The 17823-nt window shown below is 49.1% G+C and overlaps 1 protein-coding gene across 5 annotated transcripts in view; it reads right to left on the minus strand.

Annotated features, from left to right (window-relative positions):
• The window catches only part of CHST15 (carbohydrate sulfotransferase 15), a 78614-nt gene that overhangs the window by 20667 nt on the left and 40124 nt on the right, over nt 1–17823 (minus strand). For all 5 annotated transcript variants that reach the window (XM_054508449.2, XM_064595410.1, XM_054508450.2 and 2 more), the window contains exons 2-5: nt 13117–14195; nt 12084–12423; nt 9908–10054; nt 6694–6850 (exon numbers count right to left, since the gene is read on the minus strand). In XM_054508449.2, coding sequence (XP_054364424.1) covers nt 6694–6850; nt 9908–10054; nt 12084–12423; nt 13117–13662 — 1190 coding nt within the window. In that variant the 5' untranslated portion in view covers nt 13663–14195. The remainder of the gene's footprint in view (nt 1–6693; nt 6851–9907; nt 10055–12083; nt 12424–13116; nt 14196–17823) is intronic.

Below are 17823 nucleotides of genomic sequence, written 5' to 3' on the forward strand. Positions count from 1 at the left end.
CCACTGATCCTTTATCCTCCAGGGTCGTAAACACAAAGGTGAGAGTAGGAGCCGGAGGGAGGGAGGCAGGGCATGGACTTGATCCATGGCCGTCATGACCTCTACGCTCCACGGCCTCTCCCCCTACTCCAGCTCCTGCCCACAGAGTTCTCCGAATTTCCCTTGAAGATCACGGACGTTAATGACCGATCCATCAGCGCTGAGGAACAGCCTGCCCTCTAATCCTCGTGCAAACGTGTGAAAGAGAATATGGCACAGGACGCTGGCGTGCCAGCACCCCTCTCCTGCCGCAGAACATGTCTGTGGTGAGACGTCAGTGCTTCCAGGGACCTAGAGAAGTTGAGCTGTTTGGAGAAGATCCTCAGCACAGGCTGAGCGACGAGAGAAATTCCTGCCGCAGGTCAGAGGTCTACAGCGATTCAGAAGCTTCGGTCGGCACGGCTTCCTGCCATCTGAGCACGATGTCGCCCTGGGATCGGCATCTGGCTCTTGCTGATGCGGAGTCCACATTTAGCCACCCAGGAAGACAGGGGTCCTTACCGCTCACAGAGCTTTGCAAAAGTGGGGAGTCATCCTGCTGATGGCTCACTGTCCCGTCCCACCCAGCATCTGCCCTCAGCTGGAAAGACCTGCTCCACCCACGGTGAAGCCTCCCCAGGGCAGACTGCGCACAGTGGCTGCTGGATGGGAGAGGCCTCACTGGCGACAGCTTGGAAGAGCCATCCCAGCCACACGGCTCCCGATGGTGTGAGGGAGACCTCTGGGTGACTGCGTCACGGCCTGACCCTTTGCACTGCCTGGCTTGTCCCACGATGGGCCCCATAAACCTCCTGCACACACACTGCTGTCTCCACATTTGCATCCAAGGACCAGCCTCTGATAAGGAGGACAGCTCGACTCCTCAGTCAAACCAACACGGGCTCAAATCCAGCCTGGCCACTACTAACCAGGTGACGGCAAGTAGGTGACTTAGCCCCACTGAGCCCACACACCTACTTGCCAAGTGTAAGTGAGGCAATGCCTGAACAGGGCTTAGCAGAGAGGCAGCCTGGAGTTAACCCTGAGGTCACTTAATTGAGGGCTGTCCCCACTTCCACTGGACATAGGCTCCAGGAGGGCAGACAAGGATTTTGCCCTCCAGTGTATGTCCCACATCTATCACTTCAAAAGTGTCCAATAATTGTTCAGTGAGTAAAAAGGAGTGCTCACCCTGGTTACTATTATTATTTACTACTACTGTGACCTAATAATAATAGCTAATGATTACATAATATTTTGTGTTTGTCCAGCACTGTTTAAATACATTACATATATTAAGTTATTCTCCCAACCCTAAAAGCAGGACTATTTTCCTTCCATCTCACCAATAAGGAATGAGACACAGAGAGGTCAAGCAGCTTGCCAAAGGTCAGCGACAGAGCTGGGACTGTCTGGTCCCCCAAGGCTATGACTCTATCAAGGTGACCCTGGTTTGCCACTTACTACACACATGCCCTACCTTCCCCTTTGCAAATGGAGTAAAATCCATGAAACCAGGACTCCTGTCCAAAGGCTTAGCTTTGCTCATTACTCTGTCCAAATGACCAAATGCATTTAAATGGATGCATTTCATTAAATGCTTCATCCCCTCCCTTCCTAGTGCATCGTCATACATAGATTAATTATTGACCCAGTCTAGTGGATTAAAAAGTCAGTTTCTACAAGCAGATAAAGAAAACAAAGCCCCAGGAGTCAAGGCTCAAGGTGCCCGGGTCAAAATCAACTTCTCACTCTTAACTGAGCTCACTTCTCCTTCCCGTCTGACCCACCCGTCATAAAACGTGAGCACCAAGCATCCTGTGCTGGTCACCGCCATGCCTGGCATTAATATTATGCACAGAACTAAACCCAAAACACAGACACGGTAAAATCCTTAACAGATGGCATGTGACCCCACTCCAAGGGTCCCCTGAACAAACTACGTAAGAGGGCTCAGCACCTTCCAGCCATTTGTCCCAGTTAATGAAGGCGGCCTCTGAATTACGAGGCGAACTCTGTCAACCACTCACAAATGAAGAGGTGGGAAGCTAACGGGAGATGTGCTGAAAAGAACAGTCTTTCCCACTTTAGAATCAAATTAAAGGAAGAAAAATTCTGCTTTTTAATTACGCCAATTTGGCCTAGAAATGCTTCACTTTTTTAAATTGTCATTATCTCTTACGTAGAGAAACTTGCAGCGTGAAACTTGGCTGGCCCTTCTGGCCACAAGAACCAGCCTACCCGCCTTCCACTATTCCTCTGTTCTCCTCCAGAGCAGGGAACAACGAACGTACCATTTGCACCTTTCTCTGAAATGTAAAAGTGATTGATTTGATTCTGTGTGCAATCCCAACGTTTTAAAAACCCTCTACCTCAGATCAATTCTAGAAATAAAGGCTAAATGTGAATCTGAAACTAAAAATAAACTCCACCCCTGCCCTCACCAATTTGTAGATGGAAAGAACAGTTTAGCCTAATCCCATTGGCAGCAAGCAACCCCTAGATCCTTCCCCTGCAGAAAAGCAAGGTCACGGAATGAACCAAGTGGGCTGATGGCCTGGGACCCAGTTAGACTAATGGAAACAGGGGTTCCAAGTGTTTGTTTCTTCAAAAAATCTAAACATTGATATCTATCATCCTTTCCGGCTGGAATGGCGAATAAGCCAGACATTTAAGACAGGCCATGAGTCACGGGTTTCAAAAAAGAAATTCCTATTGTTGCATACTTTTTATCAACGTTTAAAAAGCAATGGAACAGCTGTTGCTGTCAGTAACCTACACAGAAAATGTGCACATGAACACACACCCTCCGCTGCACATGCGCAGGCGCTGTCTGGACATGGTGATGCACCGGCAGCTTCTCTGCTCCTGGTCACACCGCTGGGGCCCAGGTTCCTGGACGATCAGACAGGGAAATGGGGAGCAGGTGTGGTAGGCAATCATCCCTGTTCCCTGGCATGCAGACCCTGCCACCTCCTCCCCTTAAGTGTGGCCTGGCCCTCGTAAGTTGCTTCTAACCAACAGAATGTGGTCAAGGTGATGGGCTGACACTCCAGTGATCAGATTACAAAAGATCGTGCCTTCTGACCTGCCCGCTGATTCTCTCCCTGGCGGCTCTGATGAAGCAAGCAGCCATGTTGGCAAGACCCAGAAGCAAGGCATTGAGGGTAGCCTCTAGCCAACGGCCAGCAAAGAATGGACACCCTCCTTCCAACAGCCACTGAGGAACTGAATTTTGCCAATGAGCTTAAAAGCATGTGAGTGCGGAAGCAGAGCCTTCCCCAGTCAAGCCTTTGGATGAGACCCCACTGTGGTGAAGCCTTGACTACAGCCCTGGGAGAGATCCTGAAGGAGAAGATGCAGTAAACTGTGCCAGATTCTGACCCACAGAAACTGTGCAATACTAGATGTGTGGTGTTTTAAGCTGCTGAATTTTGGGGTGATTTGTTATGCAGCAGTAGATGACTAACATAGCAGGCAACCCAACAACTGGGTTAGCCTCCTGATGCAGGCTGTCACCATGGCATCCTGCCATACCCTCCTCGGCACCATGACATCCACCATTAGAGAGTAAGGGCCTCACTTCTAGGTAAAAGTGCCAGGTCCCAGAGGGTAGGCACTGGGTGGGCCTTCATCCTTCAGGGATATGTATATGCTCAGCACCCAGCACAGTGCCCAACATGTGGTCAGGACTCAATATCTGAATTGATGAACTAGCTCTGTTGAGGACCAGAAAGGTAAGAAATCTTCACTTTCAGTTCCTATAAGACAAAGTATTTGTTCCAAAAAGCAAGCAAACAAAACAAAACATGGTGACTACTTGGAAGTGCTATCTTGTGGCCCTTGATCCTCCTAAAGGAAGGCAGACTTTGACAGGTCCAGCTCCTGGCTCGCTATCTTAACCTGGGCGGCACCATGACCCTCCCCATTCAAAGGCTTGCCTGATGGCGCTTATGTCCTCAGAGGTAGAATCAGGACTGCAGGAAGAGAGGGACACATGTAGGGAAGTTGACTCCACTCTCCAACAAGAGAACCCATGGTCTTTACCTTTGTCTTCACTGATCTCCCTGTCCAGAATGCTTCTTCCTTTCAACCACGTTCCTTCTTTGTTGACTTGGCAAACTCTTACTTGTCCTTCAAAACCCAGCCTGGCTTCAGCTCCTCCACCATAGCTTTTCCCCACCTGAAGCTCATTCCCTCTTCTGAGCCACTTCTCATCTTCCCTCTTGTTCCAGCTGAATCCACAGACCGTAACAACCACAGCAATTCCTGTCTTGCAACCAGCCGTGAGTTCCCCATGCCCGGGGCCTAGAACACGGCTGACACACACCAAACAAGCCCAGACACAGACCGGTTCCCACTGCTCTATACCCAGGGAGTGACAAAATGTCGCAGTTTTCGCTCTCTTGGCCCCCTGAGGTTGAGGCGCAGTGTGACCTTCTTCAGAATGAGGAAGTAGGGAGATGTGACAGGAAGACATTCGGTGAGCAGAAAGTGCACTCATGAGAGAATGTTCCAACCTTGTGAACTGCAGCTGGGGGCTCTCTGGGGGAGGGAGGCAGAGCAGCTGTGAAAACACCTCAGTGGGCGGCGAGGGGTCACTTAGTCACTGAGCCTTTCCTTTCAAGGCTGACAGTTACATAATCATGTCTACACAAGAGCACCACTGGTTTGTGTCAACTATTCTCAGACTGAGGGGGACCCGCCCACTCCGTGAGCAGAAGGGCCAAACTCCTGCCTCCAAAGCATGGGAACTAGCAGGTAGGATGAGGCGAGCTGCTCCAAGGTCAGTGTCTGCCTCAGAACTGGACCAGATGGATTCCGGAGGCTGAGAGGAGAACAGAACCAGAGTGGAACCATCTGGGGCATATAGATGTGCCTTATGGTGTAGCACCAAGAGGGCTGCTGGGATGGAGACGGAGGGGGATAATCCAGCTCCCCTCTGACCAGGTCACACTGAGGGCCGCAGGGGCCACTTTGAGAACTCCACGGAAGGGACACAGAGATAAATTCAGGGAGGAGCGAGCAGGGCAGGACTTTGAGGCATGTCCTTCCGGGGACAACAATGTGAAACAAACGAAGCAAGATGTAAGACTCTATGTACTTACAATTGTGTGTGTACACACACACACAAACACACCACTTAGCTGCACAGGTAAGCAGTCTGGAAGAAAATACATCCAATATAAATAACAGCTATCTGGTGGGAGATTGTAGGTGCTTTTTATAATAGTTTTCATTTATAGCTTTCCAGTGTACTTCCTAAAATTTCTATAACAAACATGTCTTATTATCATCATTGGCAAGGATGTGAGGCCAGGAATGCATGCCCATCCAAGGAAGGTACTCACAGAGTCTATTAGATTCCTAGGGCTGCTGTAACAAACTACCACTATCTCATGGCTTGTCACTGCAGGAATTTACTCTCTGACACTTCTGAAAGATGCAAGTCTGCAATCCTGGTGTCAGCAGGGTGGGCTCCTACTGGGGGTTCCAAGGCAGGGTCCATCCTAGGCTTGTCTCCAGCTGCCAATGCTAGCTGACAACCCTAGGTATTCCTTGGCCTGCAGACACGTCACTCCAATCTCTGCCTCCACCATCACATGGTGCTCTCCCTGTGTCCAAATTTCCTCTTCTCACAAGGACACCAACCACCAGATCAGGGGTCACCCTAATCCAACAGGACCTCTTCTTAACTTGAGTCCATCTGCATAGACCCTTGTTTTCAAATAAGATCACACTCACATGTATGGGGGGGGTGGGCTAGAACTTCAACATACCCTTGTGAAGGGCCTAATTCAACCCGTAACAAGAGGCAGGCAGAAAAGGGAGACACAGAGGGTTGGGTCTGCTTCAACATCGGGCAGCCTCTCCCGCATGCGGAGAGTGTCCCTTGGGTCTATGTGGCTCTACGGGGACAAAACGGATCCAGGGTGGATGCTCCCAAAAGACAGACTTGATTTCAAAACAGGAAGAGTACTGTCACAGAGCTGGACTGGTCACCTTGGGTGGGGGACTCCCACTCGAGGGTCCTGGAGCAGGCTGAGGGCCCCTCTCTCTGATGGGATGGTATCACGCAGATTGTTGCACTAAGTGATTTTCAGGTCCCGGAAGTCCCCAGCTTCTGTGATCCCCGCTGGCTTCATCATGACTCAAGCCTCGCCAGTGCTGGCCCAGCCACCCCCATGCTCAGTGCCTCAGCTCAGTGGGTGACCCCTGCTTTTTTACGACAAAGCAGCCCTGCCCATCATCTCTCCTCCTTTTGGTCTTTCAAGCAGGAGACCGAACTCTCAGAGCTGACAGGGACAAAGGCCTCACTCAGGTCGGGACAGAAGGAATCGTGGGAGCCAAACCCCTTGGCAAACCCTGACATCCCGATTCCAAGGGGGTTTCATGCACCCTCACAGTACCCAAAGAGGTCCCCAGGTCAAACAGGCCGGAGGCTGAAGGCCCACAGGCCACGGTCAGAAGATCTAAGAAAACAATCCACAATTTGTTTAGACCCAGTGAAGATTGCACCAACAATAACATTTACATAAGAAATAGCAGTAACATTGCAAATTAAGCTTGTTTATTTAAAAAAAAAAAGAGGGAAGATCTTGTTCATGATGAGAAGGCAGGCTGTTCTTCAAAACTGCCTTTTCGCCCCAAATACAAGAAATCCAAAGTGCTCACCTCTCCACAGGGTCCCTGAGCATGACGATCAGTTTTGCGTCTGGCTGAAAGGCGTGGATGAAGTCCTGGGTCAGAAAGGGCGGCTCTCCATCTGTGCTGTTGTCATAGAAGAAGGTCCAGGCGTTATTGTCCCACATGGTGGAGGCGCTGGCCTCCCCTAGAAACACAGAACACTGCAGATGAGCAGCGCTGAGTTACGCGCTCCCACGGGGCAGCCTGTGCTAGGGACCAAACCCGGCTCCACCGGGGGCACACGGGACTCCAGGAAGGGAAGCTGACAAGGCCCCTCTGCCACAGTGACCTTCCCCACTCCCACCCAGAGGTCTCTGTCTGGAAATCAAAGTGATCCAGGCAACACTGAGCATCTGCTTCCTCCCAGCTCCTCTCCAGGATTAAAAAAAAAAAAACAACGCTCTCCCAGCATCTGGCCTCCCAATTTCATGATATTTGACATTGCTCATGGTGCACAGATCTATGGCATTTTAAAGGCCCACTGAGAACGTACTAGATGGTTCCCTTCAAAAAGCACCAGGGATGAGGGAGTAGTTTGGGGTAGCTGACACTCCTCAGGAAATTAGATGCAATCTGCATCAGATTTTCCATGAAATCACAACCCATGGCTGGTCCCGGGCACACTCTGAGACCAAACGAGAGGAAGAGTTTATGGGAGGGTTCACAGGACCTCAGTCTGGAGGGTGCTGTGTCCTGCGTGCCTGCCCACCCCATGGCCCTGTACACAGCTGGCACTCACTCTGTGCTGCCTGGGTGGACAGGGAGTGGGTCCAGCCCTTTCTTATCATGGTCTGTATGAATGAAGGATGAAATGTTAAATACACATTCTAGGACAGCCATGAGGCCAAGATATATACGTTTCAACATCTCTTGCTCAGATACTTGAACCAATTCCCTATTTTTTTTAGAAGACTTTTCAGAGATTTAGAAAGAAAGGTAAATCAATCAATTACATACAAATTCAATTTCCCGACATTTTACATGGGTATTTGATACATCTCAAACCCACTTATTCAGGGAAAATCTGAGCCAAAAGACTCGTGTCTTTGATCAGTGATGAGTGCATCACAATAATGCAGGGAGTTGGCAGGGCCTTATCTATTCTGTTGATGTGCAATCACATTCAGGTGAGCATTTCTGTTCTGGTCTTTCGTTTTTTCTTTTTTTTTTAAAAGATAATACCTTAGGATACAAGAAAGACAAGTCAATCAGAAGTCCTTTGAAAATTCTACTCACAATGAATATAAGAATATTAGAACAAGAGAAGTATCTAAAATGAAGGCACAATTCTGTCAAATCTCATAAACAAAGTACTTCTACAACCATAGAAATATTTGTCCATCTGCTAGTCCATCTGTCCATCTGTCCATCCATCCATCCAGCCAGCCATTCATTCACCCTCTGTTCATTTCATATCCATCCATCCAGAAAGCATTCATCTAGTGTCTACTAGGTGCCTGGCACCGTGCTTGGCATTAGGGATAGAGGAGGGAAATAAGACAGACTATCCCGTCTCCTCTCCGACCTCACAATCTAGGGGAGGCTGACAACTCCATAAACAATCAGCTCCCCAGATGAGCACTTAGGGCAGAGCAAGGTGCCATGAAAGCAGAGGCAGGGGCCTTTCAGTGTGTCTAGAGCCCCATCTCTGAGAACCTGGCCACTCGAATCCTTCGGGACTCCAGTCATTAGCCCACCACTGAGGAAAGGCTCTCTCTGACCCCTGGGCCGAGATGAAGACCGACCCTTACGCTGTACCAAAGATCTAACCAGAGGAAGCTGAAGCAGAGCTGAATCACATTCCAGGGCAAGAATGGAGGTGGTCCGACAAGCCCAATGTACAGATGTGCAGGCTGAGTTCAGGAACAGGAAGAGAGACACGTGGCACAGAGCTGGCTGGTGGCATGGGCGGGGCTAGCTGCAGCCTTTCCCTACGCCTCTCCACTACATAAAACTCCCCAAACTCTGCTTTAGGTAAATATCAGAGCAGCGAATGTTTTCTTTTTCCTTTTTAAATCTGGAAGTAGGTAAAATTAGAAAACCAAACTAAGGCTTTCCTTTTTCATTCATTATCTTAGGCTCTATTTCCTAGCCCGAGGATGTATATTTTTAGCTCTTTCATAAGAACATGAGATTCTCTCAGAAGCATACGGTGTGGGAGTCACAGTCAAATATTAATTAGACTTATGATCTGAAGTGTGTGGACCCAAGGCTGCAAGAAAATAGCTAGTAGCCAATTCACACCGGGGTGGGAGTGATGTCTAATCTCATCTGGCTCTCAGAACTTGATTTCTTTGAGTTAAAAAACAAAACAATAAATAACTCAGGGTTTAGGCATGTAAGCCTATCTCCTAGGAGAAGAAGAGTCAAAAGCAAAGAGCCATCTTTTGATTACAATTCCTCTTAGTTGCTAACAGAGTCATTGAATTTGGAGAATCAAAATATAATAGATTTAGGAAAATAAAAATACAGACTGCTGCCTCAGGTAACCAATTTAAGGAAACTATGTGGCCAGATTTCTCTCTTTCAGAAGGTATAAGTAGACAAATGTCTTCTCCTAAGCTGAATCCAATACAAAGAGTGAATAGTTAGGTTTTTTAATAAAAAACGTTCTTACGAATTAAAAAAAAAAAAGATTATTAATCAAGCCACCTCATTTTGAATGTCTAAAGGCATTAACTTGACGGTGGCTAGGCTTTTTCAACAGCAATTAGTCGCCAACAATGCATTAGGGCTGTATCTGTTTCTGGAGTAATTGCCTCTGTCTTCACAGGGCCCTGGGGCCAGGGATTCCAAAAGCCACAGTATTAAATCAATGACTAATTGGTTACCTGTGCTTATGATCCCCCATCCAAACTTAGATCAGTATGTCATAAAAAGAAACCAAGCACGTGTGCTTAATTTAAATAAAAACAAAGAAATGTCAACTTTTAGAAAAAAACCATTACAGGTACATGGGAGTCTCCACAGACCTAAAAAGTCTGCTAAACATTTCTGCTTTACAGAAATTGTGTCAGTGATGTGAACGCTTTACACAGGGGTGAGAGCGACGGCCAGGTCGGGAAGGTGGCAGGCATCCTGCAAATGTTCCGCAGGCCAGAGCAAAAGCCGGGCCAGCCCCAGAGCAGAAGGGTCCCCGTGGGAGTGGGGGCCGGGCCCAGGGCAGGAGCGGCCCCAATGGGGAATCACACAGAAGCCGTACCAATAATGATTCTAGTCATCCTGCTCTGCTCCTTTGCAGAGCCAGCCTGCAGGCCTTGATGAATCTGGTGTGCGGCCAGGTCAAAGAGGTCCAGGTAATCTTCCACGGGGTAGCGGTCCCGAAGCCCATCTCTCAGGCGGACAATCCCTACAAGAACCAAGAAGCAGGAGTTACTGAGGACGAAGCGGCCACTGCTGGGGGGGTGGCCTCCTGGGGAGTGACCGAGAGGGATGTAAAGGCCCAGGGGCCCAGATGCAGCAGCCGAGGCTCCACCCAAGTGAGCTGCCGGAAGGGGCTCGCAGAGAGAATGTTTGCAAATTGGCTGTCCTCGCTAACCTGCTCACTTCAAAGGGTGGAAGACCACTATTCAGGTGCAAGTGGCGGCTTCCAGGATGGCACACCTGTTCAAGAACGATCAACGCATCTGCTTGGAGGGCCAGACTTTGGGGCTGGCTGAGAGGTGCACCAGGTGGGGCCCTGAAGTGGCTGAGCAGCAACAGCATCCAGAATGCACACACTGTATCAAACAGGAAGGGGAGGTTCTTTTTTTAAGATTTTACTTATTTGAGAGAGAGAGACCGAGCAGGAGAGGGGCAGAGGGAGAAGCAGGCTCCCCGCTCAGTGGGGAACCCGACATGGGGCTCCATCCCAGGACCCTGAGCCAAAGGCAGACGCTTAACCAACTGAACCATCCAGGTGCCCCAGAAAAGGGAGTTTTTATCTGAGCTTCTATCTCTGGCCTGTTTGAGCAAGCAGCTTGTCTGTCCAAACAAGGGGAATTGTCCCGGAATCCCGAGACAAACGGTTGAACTCACTAGTTATTCTGCCTTTGACCGATGCAGCCGAAATTTGCCCCTTGCCTTAAAAATGGGTCAATTTTGCATGCAACTCTATTAACAGCACACTACCCCAAACCACAGCCGCCACGGTTAATGGAAAGTGGAGAGAAAACGTCCACGTGCAGAAGAGCAAGAGGTTCGAAGAGACTCTGAGTACCGGATCCCAGAAGCACGCCCCCGAGCTTCCCTCGTCCCCGCCAGCGGGAGGCTGGTTCTCATTAGGGCAAATGGTGAGCTGTGCAGGGAGAGCACCCCACGTTAAACCATGGCTCCCACAGCTGCCTCTGCCAAACCACAAAAGACACATTTACACTCCTGTTCGTTCACTCCAGGAAGAACATCAAAAGGATTAAGTCAATTTGTCAGGAAACAAACAGGGCTTGGTCTAAACTTAGGCTCTATGAAGGCAAACTTTTAAGATGCCCTTCAAGCAACCTGGTCCTTTACATGAAAACACGCCCTCGAGTCCCGCCCCAGCTTTGGCATTTGTCCAAGTGACCAAACGTCCCCTGGCAGAAGGGAAAAGGTTAAGAGGAGGAAACAGTGGCCTGAGGGCTGTGGGGTGGCTCGGGCTGGGTGGGGGCCATGTCCACAGTCGCCCCTGTGAGCAAGGGGTGCTGTGAGCAAGGTCGCCCAGAACCATGTCCATGGGATCTTCCTTCTGAGCTTGAGGCAGAGGGACGAAGCAGGTCAGAGAAAAAAATGAGGCCCAAAGCAGCTCGAAGATGTGTTCACAGCCCTCGGAGGAGCCAGCCAGAAGCTCGAACCTCACCCCGTGTGGCAGCCTCTCTTCCTACAGTGTCCCCCCTGGGGCGGGGGGATGCTCAGGAAGCCACTGTGCAGAGCTGGGGGGGGGCAGCCCCAGGAAAACGCCCACCTGGCACCTGGCACTGGCACTTACCAGTCACCGCCGGCCCGTGTACCAGAGCTCTTCAGGACAAGAACGGCTGCCATTCTGCACCCTTCCCCTTGCCCTGCATACAGCTGGCACTTAATAAATGCTCTCTGGGTGGCTGGGAGCGGGGTCCAGCCCCGTGGATGTTTGTGCGGGCGGCGGGGGGGGGGGGGCGGCGGACTAAAGAACTGCCTGCTTTCTCTGTCTCAGGGTGTTTCCTCACCTTCTGCCCTGCCTCCGGGAAGGCCCTGAGCACCGCGCCCGGCGCTGGCCTCCCCAGACGCGCTGCGGCGGCCAAGCGGGGCTTAAGGACCAAAGGACTGAGGCAGGAGGCGGGACAGGAAGAGGCGCTGCGCGCGCACGCACGCACGCCCCGCCCCTCGCGGCGACCCCTCCCAGCGACCTCCCCTCCCCTCCCCCCCCCCCCCCCCCCCGCGCTCACCAAAGCGCTTCCGTGTCCACCAGTGGGGCTCCTTGATGGCGGAGAACTTGACTTCCGGGTGCAGCCGCAGGCGGTCGTAGAGGTCGGTGGTGCCGCACTTAGGCTGCCCGATGATGTAGAAGCGCGGCAGGCAGCGGAGGCGGAAGTGCTTCCCGCTGGCGTGGGACAGGTGGCCCCAGAAGGCCTTGCGCAGGGCGTCAAAGGTGGAGCGGAAGCGCTTGGAGTAGAGCACGTAGGAGTTGGTCAGGTACGGGTCGGTGGTGTTCCTGCCCGTGAACTCCTCGTACCAACAGGGGCTCTTGCTATTTGGAAGAAACTTCTTGGGGATTACTGAAAACATCTGCGACGAAAGAGAAAGAGAGGGAGAGACACACGGAGGGGGGAAGTGAGCAAAATCACGTTCTAACCGTGACGCGGTCATGCCCTGATCCTCGCTAGAGCGCTCACATGTGAAGTTTTATTTGACAAGGGCTAAACACTAACATAAAGCAAAACGTGGCACATGGCCAAGACCATGTTTTTCCTTAGCCCAAAATAAAACCGAAATTTGGAGAGAATGAAGATAAAAGCTTACTCAAAATCCATCCTACATGCACACGCCAGCGCACACAGCAATCTAATTAAATTTCACAGTTGGAATCTTTTTACTAGTTGCGTATTTAGACGACCATCAGAGACAAAAATACTAATTAGGACACAATAGAAACAGGATGATGGTGATCTACAAACACAAGTTTAACCACCATGGCGGCGTTTCAAGGCCTCCAGTGGAATTACGAGAAGGGCGGTCCCTGGGTAGGTCTAGCTTCGCCATTCAGTACCTCGAATTTCCTCCTTGGTGTAAACATGGTGAACAGACAGCCCTCTTCCGGGGCCTTCTGAGCTGTGAGGCTGTCAAATTATCCTTGTTACACCTGAGACATTTTTTGGTCATTTCTCTTTACTGTGTTCCCAAAGACGGTGACAGAAAAGGAAGCATCTATTTTTAAAATTCAATCTGTCAGTCAGCTGAGATTAGCACAAGGCTACTCACGTGCAATTCCTGCTTCTTGAGATCTTCTATGTCTGGGAGCTGCCTGGTCGTGAATTCTATCCTGGCTGTGATGCTGTTGATAATTAATTTAATGCTTGGGTAGTCTTTCACGTATGAAATATTATTTACAGCGGGTTGGTGATGATGCTCTTTCACGTCACTAGGGTTTTCTCCGTCCATCAAGCTGGGATTGCTGGGGAAAGCTCCATAATGGAAAGGCGAGGAGATCAGAAGCTCTTGGTGGGCCCCAGAAAGGATGTACGATGCCATCACCAAGGTCATGATCATCAATCCAAACACGAGGCTACATCGCTTCCCCTTCTTGAAGCGCAGAAACCTGCCCCAGCTCTCATTCCCCTCGGCCCTTACCTCGAGAACAGCAAGCAAGTTCATCTGTTTACCGTCCACCCGTAGCACAATTTTGTTCTCTCCTTTGCACGCAGGGCACTCCGGGTGACCGTGAAGGGGGCCTCCTCCGCAGCCGACCTGCTGTTTGTGCTCGTTGTTGGGCAACAACTGTATGCAGCAATTAATGCAGTGCCTCATGGTAATGCCCTTGGACGGCTGGCCCACAGAGCCATGGGCGAGGCCCTGAGGAGCCCGGATGCATGCAAGTTGTGCTGGAAAAACTTATTTAAGGATGTCTTTCGATTAGATAAGATGGTTTTAAGGCACAAGCAATGGAAACAAATAGAATATAAAAATGAGCAGGCACCAAAGCCCTGGAGAATGAGGAAGGGCCTTCTTTGGTTCAACTCCAAAAGACAGCAAAAAGAAGTGATCTCCAACTGTCATGTTCTGTAAGAGCTACTGCAATCTTAGGGGGAAAAAGCCCACATGTGTGGGAGCAATTCTGCCTGTCCTTCAGGTTTTTCCCATGGCACAAAATGAAATGGAAGAATTCTCGCTGGAGAACATGGAGACACCCAGGAGATTAGAAGAGATCATGATCTCAGCAAGGGATGGGTCGGCCTGCCATCCTTGGAGAGGCCCCCGTGAAGATTTCTTTTTCTACATCCCGTGCTCCTTTAAAATGTTTCCTCTTCAAGGGGAGCAAAATCTTTAAAATGTCAGATTACCTGAACAACAAAGAAAAGAGGTTTTATTACATGATGTGATGATAGCCATAACCCTGGGATCACCTTCCCAGGAGAGAAGCTCTCTTTTCCACTCCTAGGTTTCAGTCTGCTGGGTCACAAGCAAGTCATAGAAAATCACATGGGATAAAAGGAGAGCTTTCTGGTCCTTGGTGCTTGGCTTTGGGGTTCAGTCTCTGCCACCAAATGTGGCTCCAGCACCAGCCCCACCAGCACCACGTCAAACACCTCATATTTTGCACAGCCCATATATCCTCAAATGTCCCAGCCATGCCAAAGCTAAGTACCGAATCCCCGAGTCTCAAGACTTCATAGTCATTCCCAGATGCATGAATGGTCAGTGACTGTAAGTTGAGAGATGAACTGAAGCATCTGCGCTTAATATCCAAAAAGCAGCCTGGTTAGGGTAGGAGCATGCAGAGAAAATGTTTTGTCTCTCCCAATAGCACCCATAGTCTCTTTTTATTTTTATTTTATTTTATTATGTTAATCACCATACATGACATCATTAGTTTTTGATGTAACAATCCATGATTCATTGTTTGCATATAACACCCAGTGCTCCATTCAGTACGTGCCCTCTTTAATACCCATCACCAGGCTAACCCATCCCCCCACCCCCCTCCCCTCTAGAACCCTCAGTTTGTTTCTCAGAGTCCATAGTCTCTCAGCACCCATAGTCTCTTACGAGAACTAACCTTTATTATCAGTTTACGAGGAAAAAGTTAATGAAAATTTAGAAACACTGGAATGATTCTCTCCTTCAGTAGAGTGCATCATATAAAAAAACCCATTTGACTTTAAGTTATTAAGCAATTAAACCCAACGTGCAGTATTCCCCTGAGTAACATAACACTCAGACCCTGAAATCATTTTTCACTTTCATCATCCTGGGGAAAACATGATTCTTAAAAATCCATTAACAGAATTCTGTGGTTATAAAATGTATTGTTGCCCAAATGATGACACTTATTTTTAGATGTTGTAAAAACGGCAAAAAAGGAGACTTAGTTTCCAATAATGGCAGACCACCACTAACTAGCTGTGTGACCTCCAGTGGGCCATATAACGTCTCTGAGCTTTTCCTCCCTGCCCAGTAAAATTAGGGTAAAACTACCTCCCTTATAAGCTTGCAGCAAGTACTAAATTAGTTAGCACACATAAAGAGTTTGCTTAATGCCTACACATAGTTATTAGTGTCCCCTAAAATGTAGGCAACATTAATAATAGCATCATCAATGACCATTACGATTATGATTTTTAATTGTCGGTGAATGCCAAGAATGTTGCAAGTGGAATGAAAGATGGGAGATCCTATCACATTATTTTTCCTTAGGGCTTGAGAGTTACCCAAAGGCAGTAGACTCACCTCCAACTTGACACACACACATAGCCCTCAAATAATCCTACCTGTCCCCAGAGAAGATGGAATTAACCTACCCTGAGTTAAAGCCTCCTTGTATTGGCTGGAAGGCTGAATAATGAGGACTCACCAGCAGGAAACTTCCCTTCCCTTGGACAGAAAGGCCTGTGCTTTATCAAAATACACTGATCAAGAAATAGCCAAGCAGTGCTTCCTAAGGTGTCTCCCACTGAGTGTTCTGCACATTGTTGTTATGTGTTCTGTGCTTAAATTACTCGGAGAAAAGTAAGATGGAGGCAAACAGACTTCTTTACAACAGGACTTTTGGGGGCCTTTAATATGCTCATGAGCCCTGTGAATCCACAGGAGAGGAATGTAAGATGCAAAATTTCCAAAACATAAATGGCCACGGAATTCTCACTAATGTCGCAAGGAACCAGCTTGTGAAATGCTAGTTAGGGGAGGCCAATATTGGGGTCAGGGCAGTTCTGGGAAGAGCAGAGGAGTGGGGGCATGCGGGAGCAAACTGTTCTGGAACCAGGCCAACACCCAGGGCTCCGCCGCCCGCACATCTCTTGAGAGCAGTTGGAGGGACGTGACAGGAGCCTCAAGGCTCAAATCCCTGCCTCCCATTCACTCAACCACCCTTGACCCATCACTTGGTACAAACAATTCTTCCAAACCAAAGAAACAAAAGGGCAAGATCCCCTACTTGGAAATCCTATCGCTAAGCCAAGAAAACATTTTTTTACATGTTAAAAAGACAAGGCCAGGCGAGGCTAAAAGAAGGCTCCAACCAGGATCTCAGTGGGGAGTGTGTTCACACCCTTCTGTGTCTCTGGCTGCAGAAAGTCTAATTAGATTTTTTTTTTTTTAAACAGAGTCTTTGAAGCTCCAAGACAAGAATGTACAAAATCTGGACCCAACAGAATGGGCAAAATATTCCTAAACAAAAACAAAGCTTTCTTCTTACAAGCCAAGTAAGTAAAGAGATGTGGGTCGTCAGGGAAGCTGACAGGCTCAACAGGGAGGCTCCGGGACATGGTGAGCCCAAGCATTTATACCCCTGGGCAGGCTGCACCCTCCAGCCAGACCTCTACTCCAGTCTTGCTTCTGAAACATAAAACAGCTCGGGAGCCGAGACCTGGGGCGACAACTCATTCACCTGTTTGTTCCTTTGTTGGGCAGATCTCTTCAGAAGGGGAGCTTGGAGCAGGCACTGCTGTAGATGCAGTGGGGTTGTGGAGACCCAAAGCCAACAGAAGATGGGGGGGCAGGTAACAGAATAAAAAATAAACGTGGTCTTTGTCCCCAGTTCCTGGCAAACAGCTTCTAAAACCCTTGGAATTTCCTAAGTGAAGGGGTGAGAGGAGCATCTTTTTTGTTCTTCATGACAAGCCTCATTCAACCACAGCTGAATTTATGCTAATGAGATGACTCTTGGGGGAACCCCTGATAGCTTCAGGATGGGGCTGGTGCCCAGAAAGCCTAAGCCTCTATTAGACAGAAGGTTGGAACTTACAGCCCCACTTCCCCAACCTCCAGGGAGGTGAGTGAGTTAATCATCAAGGGCCAATGATTTATTAATCATGCCTATGTAATGGAACCTCCATCAAAAGCCCCGAAGTGACAGGAATCGGAGAGTTTTCTAGTTGGTGAACGCATGGAGGGGCTCGAAGGGTGACTCCCCTCCCCTCCCCCCATGTCTTACCCCAGGCATGTTTTTCATCTGGTTATTCCTGAGCTGTATCCTTTATAACAAACTGGTAATAGTAAATAAGGCACTTCCCTGAGTTCTTGGGAATTATCAGACCTGGGGAGGGCCTTGTGAGAACCTCGAAATTTGTAGCCAGATCAGACAGAAGTTGGGTAGCCTTGGGACCCCATACTTGTAACTGGCATCTGAAGTTGGGGCAGTCTTGGGGGACTGAGCCCTTAACTTGTGGGGTCTGTGCAAGCTCAGGGTATTTCCTACGGGAACTGAACTGAATTGTAGGGCAATTCAGCTGGTGTCTGGAGAGCTGGGGCTTGTTTGCATGGGGAAACAATATAAAACTATCTTATAAGTTTTACCAAAACATATGACCAGTATCTAGTATGTAAAATACGCCTTGATGATGTCGATTAAAAATAAGTCCTATGACCATATCCCATACACAACCAGGGCCCTTGTCAGTGCAGGGCCTGGAGCTTTGAGGCTTCCAGACCAAGCCCTGGCTGACTGGACGGTAGTGGTACAGAAGAAAC

Source organism: Mirounga angustirostris, unplaced genomic scaffold (assembly GCF_029215605.1).
Source record: "Mirounga angustirostris isolate CCGP_5_RB_7025 unplaced genomic scaffold, mMirAng1.0.hap1 SCAF_6, whole genome shotgun sequence".
NCBI lineage: Eukaryota > Metazoa > Chordata > Mammalia > Carnivora > Phocidae > Mirounga > Mirounga angustirostris.